The 14,838-nt window shown below is 37.9% G+C and overlaps 1 protein-coding gene across 1 annotated transcript; it reads right to left on the bottom strand.

Moving 5' to 3' along the window:
- Window positions 1-998: 998 nt before the first annotated feature.
- IFNAR2 (interferon (alpha, beta and omega) receptor 2) lies at window positions 999-14,057 on the bottom strand. Its single transcript, XM_010073157.1, has 8 exons — window positions 14,027-14,057; window positions 10,680-10,721; window positions 10,233-10,362; window positions 9,879-10,042; window positions 7,303-7,475; window positions 5,593-5,761; window positions 5,045-5,163; window positions 999-1,682 (listed from the first exon to the last, which is right to left on the bottom strand). The coding sequence occupies exons 1-8, from the start codon at window positions 14,055-14,057 to the stop codon at window positions 999-1,001; spliced, it is 1,512 nt and encodes a 503-aa protein (XP_010071459.1).
- Between the last annotated feature and the right edge of the window lie 781 nt (window positions 14,058-14,838).

Here is a 14,838-nt window from a genome sequence, read left to right as displayed (position 1 = left end):
TGGAAGTATTTGCAGCCGGGGAACAGGTTGAGCATCAGGTTCTGGGTGGTGAGCAATTGCATTGTGCATCACTCATTATACATATATTCTTACTAGTATTATTATTATTTCTTCTCTTTTCTTGTGTTGTACTATTACACTTGTCCTCATCTCAACTCATGAGGTTTTACCTTTTGTTTATCCTGTTCTCCTCCCCATTCCCCCAGTGGGACGGGGTAGCAAGCAGCCACATGGTGCTTATTAGCGTCTGGGCCTAAACCACGACACAAGGATATGAAAAATTTTCTTCTTATGAAGCACAAATGTTAAAGTACGACTGTACTCTGCGGTAACTTTTAAATGTCATAAAAATTTTTTTTAAAAGTGTAGTATTCAATAATTGCACAAAATTATATAAAAGAAAGTATAAAAAGGTACAGTTAACGCCTTGATTCCTAGTAAGAACTCTTTTTTAGGTTAAGTATTCTCACTTTCATTCCCATTGTTTCACTTGATCAACTTTCTCTGCAAAAATGTAGAAATCAGTTCACTGACTTGAATACAGCAATCCATCCAGCAAAACAGGTTCCAGAGTAATCCCTCAACAGAGCTGAGGAATAATAGCAGAGTCCTTTCACATTAAAAAAGTGGTGTAGTTGAGAGACCTGCCATTCACAACTCCCTGTACTATAAACTAACTTCTCACTTGAGTTATAAAAAATATTTACTTTGTAACAACTAAAAGGTATAATTCACTATCAAACAGCAAAATGAAATAACTGCTTTTTCTGCTGTTTCATTTGTTTCTCTGTGGATAATCCAACCTCAACCATACCTGGAACAACCTGGAGACACCAGAGAATTATTTGTTAAAAATGAGTGTTGCATATTTTCAGTGTTCAGGCATATACTCACAGAATGTTAAAAAAAGAAAAATACAAGATCCGTATGTTGACTCCAGAAACAGGGTTGGATAATATCAATTTGTATGTTATAAAATAATACTGATTCTCACTTATTCATCTTCGTATGTATTCAGTTTTTTGGTCCATATCTGAATCTGATGAGTCACTTTCATCAGAAGAATGAGAGGAATTTTGCCATTCATGAGAGCCATTAGGACAGTGTGGTTTCCTTGATGTGTCATCCAGGAGTTTTGCTTCAAAAGCACGAGTACATTGCCAGTCAACTGCATCTTCTTGGGAAGAAAGAAGACTTGCAGAACTATCCATGTTCTCTTCAGAGGTTCCCAACAGCACAGTTTTCAAGTTAATGGTAAAGCAAGCACTGTTCCTTCGCCTAGGAGAATAGTTACAATTTACTTCAGAGAAAGGATTGAGTAACTTGCTACTTGTGTCTTTGTCTTTTTCCATGTCCATCTCATGCTCTTCAAAATCTTCTGTCTCAGTGTCTGGATTTTCACTTGCGTGGCTGCTGCTGCTGTCACATGTACTATTTGTAGAGTACTGCACAAATACATTTGGCCCGTCAGGGGAATGAGGTACTCTACTTATGATATCACGCCTTGTATAGTCATGATTACTTATGGCATCGCTCTCACTGTCATCGCTGTCATCTTCATCACTGACAGCACCGCTGGGTTCCTTTGCCTTTTTTTTAACCTCTTTGTAAATTATCTCTACAGAGGCTATTTCTTCAGATTCAAGTGTCCAAAGTGAATAGGCTAACGTCCTGATGAACGCCTAAAAGAGCAAAGTGAATTAAAAAAAAATCAGCTAAATTTGTACACATGCACAGAAATATACAGAAAAAATTACCCCCAATCATGAGGCTGTCAAATGAGTGATTCTTTCTGTGACACATTTTGGGCTTTTTCTGCAGAGTTCAGGGCATCCTGGATTGTTCCCTCTTCTCCATTCCTGTAAATATGACAGCCTCACTACAAATGAAGGCACACAGCATTGGACAGCCTCAAAGAAACTACACTAGTGCCAAGCAGTGTCAGGTATAAAATGTTTCAATTCTAATTTTTGACTAAAAGATCATTTTAGAAATACATCTTAAAGCTTGCAACTTCCTATTAGCTCCTACAATTGCCATGTAAAAGAGAAGCCTTACATGGATGATCAATTTTAATGTCCTTTAGAAATGTCCCATTTGAAGCAATGACGTATGTAACATCCCAAGTCCCATTTTCTCAGTTTTACTCTGCACTTTTTCCCCCAATGCTAATCCTCAAATGTTGACAATAAAAAAAAATTAACTTTAGACACTACTTGGCAAAGTCATGTTCAGCAATCTTAGGGATATCAAGGTAATGATACAGCAAAGGACAGAAATGTGAGGAAAAAAATCTTAGAAAAAGTTGATAACAATCTGCTCTGGATATGTTTGTAGAAAAAGGAAAAAAAATTGCTAAAAAAACCTATAGAATTAAATGTAAAAGTAGTCAGAGACTATTAAAAAAATGAAGCAAGCAAAGATGGATAGAAACAAACCCTAGGATTCTTATTATTTTTTTCTGGAAATTTAGTGGCAGTTCAGTCTCTTCTCTGTCTTCTGAAACCAAAAATTAGCCAACTTGGGACTGACTTCCTCAAGTGCTGAAACATGATGTTTGATCACAGAAAAAGTCAAAGAAAGATTATTCAAAATAGTGGAACAACTTGAGTGATACATATTACCATTAACTTTCTTTCTTCCTTAGTACGCTTCCTTAACAATGGACTTTTTTGCCAATCACTAGATGTGACTACTGAGAATAGCTTAGCATTTGGAAGATGATGCAGGTACTGTCTGCCTTGTGTACAAGCCCATCATCCCTCCTAGCCCCATACCAAGGAGGTTTTCTTCCAGAGCTATAGTTTCTTTTCCTTTACTTTTTGTTTTCATCCAACTCCAATATTAGGGTAGATCCTGACAGTCGGGTCCAGCAATTAGTTTCTGCGATACTATGCCAACTCTAGATTCTGGGAGAGAGAGCTTGCATATAAATATCCTTTTTCTCCTACCGAGGTGTTCCACTATCAGGCATCCTTTTCACTAATGCCTGTTTATAACAGAATATAGTAATAAATCATTACTGAGACTGGAGAAGGAAGACAGAGATTAGGTTACCCAGAGAAGTGGTCCTGAACTTGCTAGCAACAGTTCTGGGACTAACAACTAGGATACCTTTCTGGCAGGGACATATCTGCACATAACTGCACTCCAATCACTGGTATGTGATACATATGAAACTGGAACGTGGGGGACCTGCAATGTAGATCTGATCTCAGTAAAGAGGATTTTTCCTTTGAGAAGCTACTGCTGATGTTACAAAGCAGACTCAGGTTTCCTGAGAAACAACGTGCTTTAAAGACTGCTTCCTCAAAGCAGTGTCTCATCTCTAGGAAAGTCTTTGATGGTCTATCCTTCACCTCCTTGTTGAGGTAAACTCAGAGAAAGTTCTTAATTGTTGCTTGTGAGGACATTTCCAACAGCCATCTGGATCCTGCTCTTACCAGGCTGCTGAACTTTGACTTTAAGCAATTCTTACATGCTGTCCTTGACTCCTTTTGTGGACAATAACCATGAAGAATAGCTTTAAGAAAAAAAAAAAAAAAAGTCTTAAGAGCACTAACAGTGACTTCTTCTTCTCCAGATGTGCCTAAATAACTGTCCTGTCTTTTGGGGATAACGAGACCAAAACTCCCAACTTTAGACCGTTTTTATGCATCGCTACAGGAATAATACGCCCATACCCAACTTACGCTTAAAGCTACCTTTTGTCTTTTCAGCTTGCTTTCCTATGGAAATGTGATGAAGAAAAGACTATGAAGGCAAGTTTAAATATTTGCTTTCAGTTGCAGAATCTCTCAAAATGCCTTTAAACTCCAGCCACCAGGGACCTAGATAAACTACCCTCAAATCTTCAAGGAAGGCTCTGATTTTTGGTGTAATAAATTGAAAAATATTATAGGGATAATTGCTTTTGTTCTTGGAGAAGACTATAATGCTGCAGACTGAAATAATGGAGGCAAAATGTGCCAGAAACTGCTTTGCTAAGGAGCAATGGACATACATTGCTCCTGAATGTTTTCAGAGCATCCTTCTCCTTGGTGGAGAATGGGTCTTCTCCCTGTGCACTTCATCTAAGAAGTGGAGTAGGCTTTTTATTTTGAAGTTATTGCCCTGGCTCAGATAGTAAAAGAAATTTGTCTGCTGCAGGAAGGATTTATATATAAGGTAACTTTCAAAGGGCAAGGGGTTAATTGTCCTATGCCGGGTGTTCTGTTGTGGGACCTAGCCTGCTTCTGTGTACCATAAAGAGTTCAGTTAAAGTTACTTTGGGGGAGGTTCTCCCCTTCACTGCCTGCCCCTTCTAGCTGCTCAGAATCCTAGAACAGCCCAGGCTGGAAGAGATCTCGAAAGACCATCTGGTCCAACCTTTCATGGGAGAGGGAGCAGAGCCCAGATGAGATTGTCTAGCACCCTGTCAAATCACATACTGAAAACCCCCAGGGATGGGGACTGTTCTCACTCAAAAAATTCTTTCTTACATTGAGATGAAACTTTCATGGTGCAACTTGTACCCATTACCCCTTCTCTTGAGAGCCTCTGTCCTGTTTGTAGCTGCTCTTTAAGTACTGGAATATTGTAATGAGGTACCCCCTGAGCCTTCTCTTCTCCAGGGAGAAGAGACCTAACTCTGTCAATCCTTCCTCACAGGGCAGGTTCTCCAGCCCTTCAATCATCTTTGTGGCCCTCCTCTGGACCCTCCCCAGTCTGTCCGCATCTTTCTTGCGCTGTGGGGACCAGAACTGGACATAGTCCTCCAGGTGCAGCCTGAGAAGCGCTAAATAGAGTGCGATGATCACATCGCTATCTCTGTTAGTAACTTGTCACAGAAGTAGCAAGAAATGGTTTTGAAAAAGACTGAATATTTGTTCTGCAGAACAGAGAAGATTTAGCAGCCTATAGACTATCTTTGACATAGGTAAACTGCCAATTAAAACATTGTATGTAATTACATAACTTGTATCTAATGCACAGGATTAGAAATTTCAGATGATAAACTTCCTCCTCCCAAACAGGAGGGTTAAATGCAAGAACTATTACATACCAAGGTATGTGGAAGTGGTTTTTTTTGATGAATATAACCTGCTGCATGCAGACACTTCAGGGCACCAGCTAACATCAGTGAGAAACATACAGCACCTGCTATTGCGACTATATGATAATCTGCAAGTGAAAAAAACCAAACAAATAAACATACATGAATGAAGTTTCCAATGACATTTCATGTTTCACATTCAGAACACCTATTTAGAATCACTGAATAATTTTGCTTAGAAGGAATCTCTGGAGGTCATCTGGTCCAAAGTCAAAACAAGACCAAATCTCAAATTAGATTCAGGAATTAAAAAAGAAACTACACCATCTTGATAACTATCTATGCAGTTAGTTGAGATTTGTGTTTCTCACATGATTAATACCAGATTTGTAGCCCCGAAGAGGATGGGTTTTTATATTCACTTATAAATCCCCACAATGTTTATTACTCAGAAGGTACTTCCTCATTATTTTTAGGATTGACTTGTAAATCTTCCTACATAAAGGGAAAACACTTGCACATATCAAGTCAGACAATCCATTCCTGCACCACAGCACAGTTACCTTGCTGAGCTACAGAGTCTGCCGTTACACATTTCCAGGGTGATGAGGTGGAATGTTCATTTAGAGATGCAGTGACTGTAACAGACACACAGTAATTTCTATTTGGATACAATTCTTCAATGACAGTGTTAAAAATTTCTTCAGCAGTTTTCTCACGTGGCCTCTGTCATGAAAGACAATGTTTTAAAGTTAGCTATTTGCCTAAAAAGAGGTCCCCAGCCACTGATAAAACATGATGGCTATTTCAGAGAAATGCAGTAGCATATGAAACTGCAAAAACTGACACAGTAACTCAGCAGGTTACCTACACAACCACTTCATCACTAGTTCTAGCTGATGTCAAGATGTCTACCTTACACCTATTTCTGAAGTATTGTATTATCAAAGATAAATTGAATTCTGTCTCCAACTGTGGGTCACTATGTGTCCCCTTGAAGTAGACTTACATAGATTCTACAGATCTGAAACTGCAAGTGACATTATGATTCAGATATCAGGGAAAAAATATCCATGGCAGGCAATTTGTGGTCCCTCTGTGACTCATGGCAGAACGAGTTCACTTGAAGTCCCAACAGGTCCTTGTCTGACCTGCTGTTCAAAACTTCCAGTAGAGGCAGTCCATGCTCTAGTTAGGCAACTTATTCCAGTGCTTTGCCAGCCCTGGTATTAATGTCTCTCTTGATGTTTAATCTAAAGTCTGCACAACTGCCAATTTCACTTTACTGTTTTTGGTCACAATCACAGTGAGTGGTTTATTTCCTCCTTTTCTGTAGGAGGAGACTCAGAGACTCTGGCCTCTATAGTTGTGCTTTGCTTGCTTACACTAAGTGGGACCCTATTCCAGCATTTCCTCGCTGGTCACGTATCAAGAACCCCCCCAGTCCCCAATATTCCTTTTTGGACCCCGCTCAACTGGTCTGTGCCTTTTCTGAACCCCAGACTGACGTGGGGTAGGTAGGCTTTACAGGTACTGAGTACGTAAAAATACGATTTTTTTTTAATCTCTCAGCAACATGTGAGTCAAGTTTAGCTTCTAGTATTATATAATGCTCTCATCCTTTCAGGCAAAACTTCTGCCTGTGTAGCTGTTACCACTCCACTTATTACATAGACAGTTACTCTTAAATGTTATACCTTGTATTGGTCCTTATTGAATTATCTCCTATTATTTTAAGATTATTTCTCCATTTTGTGAGGCTCATTTTAAGTTCTAATCATGCCTATCTACCTCTCTATTTCAGAATAAAATAAAATTTAAAAAAAAAAAGTGCCAGACCCAGAATAAGTTGTTTCAGAAACTAACTGGATACATTTTTTCCAGTTTGTCAGAAAACTACTGAACTCCTCTCTGAACATATTTTCCTATCAGTTGTGCATGAACATATTTTCCTATCAGTCGTGCATATAGCAGCTAGTAGATTCTGCTAAACTTTCTTTCCCTTGTCTTTCCAGAGAACAATCCCTTGAGCTGAAATAAAGCCCTGTGCTTTATTTCAAGGAAGAACATAGGAAAACTAGTATTCCTCTTCTAGGCTTGCTACTCTGCAGTAAGGGGAAGCTAAGATTATGTTGGCCATTCTCGTTGTTTCCTTCTAAGTATCTTCAATTCACATATGTGCTTCTGTGAATCTGCTAACCATCAGAGCCATTTTATGCTTTCTGTATTTCTCCCCTAAAGCACAAATAAAATAAAAATTTATTTACCTTATGCTCTCCATCAAGTGTTTTAAGTGTTATATCATAATTAAGCTCCTTATATATATCAGTTAAAGACAGTAGCTTTCCATTTTCTCTGAAGTGAGAGGTCGGCAGCTTTATGGTGACATTTAAGCAGTTTAGACAAGAACTGATATTAACTTCTGGTGGCCCCAGGAATGCTATTGAAAAGAAGAAAGAAAAAAGAGATGGAAAACATATACATTCAGTACCAACTCTACTTCAGTGACAGATAATACAGCTGACTAATCAGATTCCACAGTATGTCACTGTTGTAAATCTACAAAGTCTTGCACCACTTAAGTTTCATGGTCAAATGATCTTTTCCCACAGGACTAGATTTTGAAAACAGAAAGCAGTGGAGGGGAGGGAAGAAGCAGAAAGGTTACAGAGCTTTTGTTTCAGCTCCATAGATATATGAACATTTTATCTATTTTGAGGAAAGCTGAGGTTAATGCACAGGAAAAGCTGTCTGCTTTCTTGCTCATCACCATCTTCTAGTCACTCTCCGGAAGGAATCGCTGCAGAAAATCAGTGGTGTGTAGCCCTGCATATATTCATACTGGTTGCAAGGAAGGCTATGGGTCTAAACTTGACAACTGAGCTCCAAAGACTAAAAACTCTACTACAGAGAACCTAGTGAAACATTCACTTCTGTGAGACTGCCATTGCTTTCAAAGTAACCTCTCAAATTCAGGTCCTCAGAACATGTAGGTGTTCGAAGAGCCATACACACTAATTGCCTCCTCTCTCCAAAACTACACATCCATCAAGATCAAAGGCACTTCTGTAGTAAATCAAGCCCAAGATCTCCTTTTCTCCAACACAGGAAAGAAGTAGGAATGTTGGAAAATGGTGCAAGAAAAAAAACTATCTCCATAATTCTCCATTTCTGTGTAGTACAATGTGAGGCAAAAACATAAACATTTAGATAGTTTTCATTTCACTTTTGTCTTTTCCAGAAGCATGTACATTTTGATTACTCTGGAGACCAGTTTGCCAATCTCTGCAAAATTCAAAAAAAGTGATATATATTTGCTAACTGCTTCTGGCTTCTATTCCTGAAATATGGTAGAAAGAAAAAAAAAAACAACCACTTATAATAAACATGAGCTTTCATCTACTCTCAAAAAGGAAAGCATGTCCTAGTCAAATGGCTAAACACTTATTCCTTTCTTATATTTTGTTTTAAGTTACTAATAAACATTAGCTTAAATCTGGTTACAGTCAAATGTGGTAGTTCTCCTGGCTCTGTTACGAAGCCTTTCTGTCTTTGCTTGAATTCATCTGTCAACTGGAGTGACATTCCACGGTAGGTATTTGAAGGTAGATATTAACTACACCCAGTGGGGAAATATCTCAGAATATTGATTCTTCACTCAATTGCTTATGGTTTGAACTAGAGAACTACTAGCAAAACATCCAGTTTCAATTTACAAGTTGTCAGTGATGGACAATCAGTCAGAGCACCTGACAGTTTGTTCCAGGGGTCAATTCAAAATACACCTCTTGTTTCTAGCTAAAATTTATGTAGCTTCAGCTTCCAATCAGGGAATGCTGTTATGCTTTGTTTACAAGACTGAAGAAGCCTGCCACTGTATTAACTAGTGGTCAACTGATCTTTCTCTTTATTAAACTAACTGCTGAAAGACTGAAGGCCTCCATCTCAGAGGGATGTTTTAAAATCCTTCAGTTATCCTGGTGGCTGTTCTCCCCACCCCTTCAATTTTTCATCATTTCTGAGACTATAAGTGAACACAGCAGTGGCTACCTCTGTGCTGAGTTCAGAGGTAACGTCCTATTTCTCCTCCATAGTCCTCCAATTGGAGGGTACACTTTGGGGAAAGTTAAGTAAAGGAAGCTTTTCCAGAGCGAGTGAGCTGGATTAGTATAAGCTTATAAAAACATATATTGTCAGTAACTTAGTCTCAGCACACTTAAATTATTGAGCTTTCTAAACAGATACTCCTCAATCTCCATCTCTGTTACTTCAAAGCTAGCTTCAAAACTAAGCACAACTAAGGGTGAAGCCACCCTATGGCATTAGAAGATGTCACAGCTGGTAAGCTTCTTCCTTCATCATGGAAAGGGAAAAAAGTTGATGAACAAACAAGTAAATCTCTTCCCCTACACCAAGTGAAGATGTGGTATTTAACTATCTAATAACTTTAACTAACTAATCAAGTAGTATTGACTACTTGAAGACATAAAAACAATGTTTGTTTGGGTTTTTTAATGTGTCTTATGCACTTAAGTGATTTTTACTTTGTGCTTGTCAATGCTTGACATGTTGTTATTTCCTTTATATATATATTTTTTATTTCTAAGCCATAGCCTCGTCCATTTATCAGAACTACCACAGCCACAAATTTTAGAAAGCAACCTATATATTCTATGTCTTGTTAACTGATATATGAAAGATGATATACAAATTCTTACTCTCTTATAATAAGCTACCGACCAAGTTAGTTTGGAGTGACTTACTGTAAAGCTAGCAGAATACTATTTATACATCAGCTAGGAATAAAACTACTGAAATGAGCAAATGCAGACAGAGAACTTACTGTCAGTATATGGCACAAAATTAAATACAGAAGAATTGAATACTTCAGTTCCTATGAAGCTCTGAACGAATGCAGAATACTGAGTGAAAATCTCTTTAAAATCATCTGTCAGATTACAGGAGAGTTGTGTAATATTTGAACATTGTTTAGCAGTCTTCCAGTTCCTGTAAATTAAAACAAGTTAAAAAAAGATCAAAATAATCTATCTGGATTCTCTGCATTGGGAGGAGGGGAGGGGGGTGGGAAGCATTTCTGCTTGGGAAAGAAACCAAACAAACAAGAAAACCCCAGCCTTAGTATTTTGAGTCAATAAACATTATAAGTAAAATTTGTGTCTCATAAAGTAAGACTTGCCTGCGGTCAGTGTACAGCACACGATAGTAAGTTGGCAAAGGTAGATCCCTTTTTGCCTGCCAGGACAAAATGTGCTGAAAATTGTCAGATTTCATTTGTAGGTTCTGAGGTGGCCCTCCCAGAAATCTTTCTAGAAAGGGGAAAAAAAAAATCAAAATGAAACAACCCACCAATATAAATGGCAAACAAATGTGAGATTGCAACAATTCTAATCAATAAACCAAATCAGAGCAGCCCAGTATTTGCCCCAAAATAAAGCAACTACAGAACAGAAAAGAGTTCAGCACAACAGAAACAACAATGCAAAGGACTGCCCTCCTGTATTATATTTCTATTAAGCTCTTTCTTCAGAAAGCATAAAGTTGTAAAATTATGCCTGCTGAGAATATGCAAGATTTTTTTTAACTGTATTTGGAAAAGCAGTTGAAAGACAATAAAAACTCTTACCAGATGAGCTGAAACAAGCTGTAGACAGAATGCTGATGTACACTGGAAAATGAAACTATGTATTAATGCATTTGTATGTCTACAATATCCGATTATTAGCTTCCTATTGACAATATTAATTTGCAACAATTAGAGATAATACTTAGCATTCCCTCAGTGGAATTGTTTCTTTCCTTCAGATCATCTTCCTCCTACTTTCCTCTGCCCTTCCCTTCTTCCCCAGAGTATGGGATGTCCCCTTCCAACCTCTGTCATTAATTCGAGCCTTCTAGAAGCTTACACTGATCCCTGACAGATGAGGTTCAAGACTTGGCGTGAATAAACATACTTCAGATGTTCTTACCAAGTATGCTTAGAGGATTCTGACTATATTTCAGGTAGCTCACTCTGTCTATTAAACACCATTTTAAGTCACAACAAAAAACTTAAAACTGGTCTGGGAAAAGATACTATTACTACTTGCAGAACATGACTGAATCATCTTCACAGATGTCCTCCTTCGTTAAATATGGGCAGTCCTTAAGGCTGTAGTTTAACAACTTTGGTATATAACTTACTGTCTTCAGACAGGCAACTCCTGTAACTCCCTATTTCAGGCTCTATTTCAAAACTCCCTCTCTATTTTGTGTCCTGTTTATGCAACACTTCCCTGTGGGTGTTCACAGAATTCTATTCTCTGCCAGCAAAATAAAAGGAAAAAAACCAACAGGTGCTGTAACACTTCTTCTCCTGTCACAGAGCATGGTTAAGGCCACATTCAGCCTGTCAGTCAGGCCTGCTGTCCAAGTAATTTCTTGAACCCAGCCTTCTTCCAGATCCTGACATCCTAGAGGTCCCACATCTTCTTGTATAACCCTCATAAGAGACTGTTCATTCATCCAGATGCTCACTGTGTCCAGAATTATTTTCCTTGACCAACACAGTCTTGCATCATTCATATCTTTTCAGCACAGTGTTTCAAAACACTCTTGAAATTATTGTTCTGACCCTTCTCATCTTCTTCTCAAGATCCTTTAGCTCCCTTCTGCTTTCTGCGCGCAACAAGTATGAACTTCCTGTCCTTACTGTAAGGGCATTTTGTGGCCTATTCTCTTACTGATGAGATGCCAACTCCCATACTGAGCTGGTCAAAGAAGTTATTAGTTTTATTTCAAACATGCATGCTTTTTCTCACACTTTAGATGAACTCCCTAGAAATTTCTCATGCTTTAGAGGAGCTCCCTGCAAAATTACTTCATTATTTTCCCTAAAAAAAAGTTCAGTTTCCCTGAACTCTCTTTTGTCTTGACACCTAAACCTTCTACCCCCAAAAAATGTCAACACTCAAAACACTGTTGGCCTAATACCTCTGCTGAACTATGGTGATTAATACTGCCTTAACCTGTTTTATTCTCCTTATCCCACTTAGAATGGTAACTTCCATAGCATGAGGAACATCTTTGACTTTACATTTGTACAGCAACTAACATAGTAGCAGTCTGGTCCACAGCTGAGGTTCTCAGGTGCCACACTATGACAAATAATATACCAGCACTACTTGACGTGTCAACAAGATGTGCCACAGTAAGCATCACTGTGAAAAGAGTAAAGAAATCTGGGACATACCTTATAAAAATTAAGACAATCTATATGGAGATCTACAAATAAGAGATAGGACAGGACTATCACAGAGTGGCTGAGGCTGGAAGGGACCTCTAGAGGTAATCTGGTCCAAACCCCGAATACATGAAACATAGTATCAGAATACTAGGTCCTGGTAAATTAGAAGGGATTCCGAATAGCAGTGGGTCAGTGGGAACTGCCCTGTCCCAGAGAGACACATTAGGAGAATTTCCAAATGCATTAAAGCAGTTATTTTATGACCCTTGTCTACTTGCAGAGAGTACTGGAAGAGGAAAGGAAAAATTTCCTACTCAATTAAATAAAGAGATATCTGCACAGAGTCTTTATAGCTGCAGAGGAGTGCCTTAAAAATTGGCCTTTCATTTGCAGTGGGCACACACAGAAGCAGACATAAATACACTTAGGCACCAAAGTTTGTTGAAATCATTTGGGATGGATACTTCACCAAATATCTCTTACAAATCTGTCTCTTTGGACATCTGTCTCACAAACATTAAACTATGCGCCCAGCATCCCTTCTGAAATTAGATGCATGCAAAGAGATTAAGCAGCTCACAAGAGTTGCACATGCAGCAAATTTATAGTTCCACATGACAGAAACCTCATCTCTCTCAAGCTTCATTTTGCCATTCAAACCACAGACATCTTCTCTCTTGTATGTCTTCATTTTGCACTTGTTCTTCTACATTATTACTGAATAATAAACAGCCTCTTAGAGAAGCGCAGTTAAAAGTAGAACAACTGATTTCTTGCCATACAGTAACAGATCACCCATCTGGAAAAAACATCCAATGGGTATGAATAACAAAGCAATACTTTAGCAGTTATTATTCTTTACCTGAACGCAAGCTCAGATTCGTAATAATTTGTGGCAGAAATTCTCCCTTCTCCCAACAGGCACATTAAGGATATTCTCACTATAGAAACGGATAGCATCAGTGCACAGACTGTAGTAATAACACACTTCCTTCCAGCAAGCCCTTCGGATTAGGAGATGCAGTCTTTTGCCATTCTCTTATGCCAGACACCTCACATGTGTCACCCGTCTCTAAATGTTCTTCTATTCTGTCCATATTTGTGATTTTTAAATGCCTCTCCCATACCAAAATCAAATTCCGTCCATCTAGACTTCAAACTGACTCAGAACTTTGTTTCAACAAATATGTTTAGCAAAGATAGTGGGAGAATTGCAAAATTTGTAGGTTACACTCTTACATAAGAGACACAGACTAGAAAAAAAAAAAATCTTCGACCAAATAACTGGGAAACTTACGACTGGTGAAATAAAGATGGTCTGTAAACTGAATGGGGAATCTTCTTTACCATTTTATCTTTTTTACAGAATTAAATTATCCTATCAAAACAGTTTCCCACAACTACATCTCAGCCAACACACTATGTTTGTTGTGCATGCTAATCCAAAAACTAAGGAGTCCTGAAAAAAATTAGAACAAGAAATGAAAAATAACACACCCAACTAAGAGTTCACTGGACATTTAGAGAGGCAGAGTGCAGTACACTATTTCAAAGCACTTCTTGCTTATGGAATTATGTATAGAACGGAGTATGTAGAATATAATACACTAGATTCTTTATTCTGTGAATTATTCCGAGGAGAGCTCTATAATAAGACGATGGTATCTCACTTCAGTAACTCAGGAGGAGTGTTAGTAAAAAATTAACAGTATTATTCCTCTTACAATATAAAGGTACAGGCAACTTACAAAGTTGATAAAAATGCATTGGTCCATCCATCAGTGTTTCCACAGTGATTAAGAAATATAACCTACCGATTGTGAAATAAACATCTTGCTGCTGTACCTGCAAATACATTAAAAACACATTCAGCAAATCATCTTAGTAAATTACTTGCAAGTAAAACAAGGTCTATGTACAAAGACTTATTTTAACCTCTTCAATGTTTTGGGGGGGGGAGGGAGTGGCATTGAAACAGTTGCTGCTATCAGAGGCAGTGGGGGAAGGGGGCAAGGATCCTCAAATTAGACAGGCAATTTTATGACAACAGCACTTTCCTTTTTTTCACATGGAAAGGGCTCCTACCATTTCAAATAAATACAGAAAGCATTGTATGATTATTTGTATTAATTTTGCATTACGATAGCGTCTGAAAATTCTATGCCACTCATTCCAACTTATCAAATACAATGAAACTAAACATTGCTTGGCTTTATTTGAAATATCACAAGAACTCACCACTGTTGTAAAAAAATGTTTCCAGAAAGAGGGTAGATCAAGAGGGAGGTTAGAAAAAAAAATTATTAATTGTAAGGCAGTTATGAAGTTTATGTTACAATTTTTTAATACATAAAATCTATTGAAATCTCCTATCTATCCTCAATGTTATTATTTTATTGTATTTATTATCCTCATAGGATTAATATTTGCAGGATCTGGTTTTGAATTACAGGCAAAGAATCTGTAGACAGTTGGGCAAGACTATAACTACTTCCAAAGAATCTTCTCCTCAGGTTTAATACAAAAAAAAAATGGTTTTAAATTTAAAATTATTTTAAAA

This window comes from Pterocles gutturalis, unplaced genomic scaffold (genome assembly GCF_000699245.1).
Source record: "Pterocles gutturalis isolate BGI_N339 unplaced genomic scaffold, ASM69924v1 scaffold5287, whole genome shotgun sequence".
Classification (NCBI taxonomy): Eukaryota; Metazoa; Chordata; class Aves; order Pterocliformes; family Pteroclidae; genus Pterocles; species Pterocles gutturalis.
The sequence above is the reverse complement of the archived record's forward strand: the minus strand, read 5'-3'. Positions and strand labels throughout refer to the sequence as shown.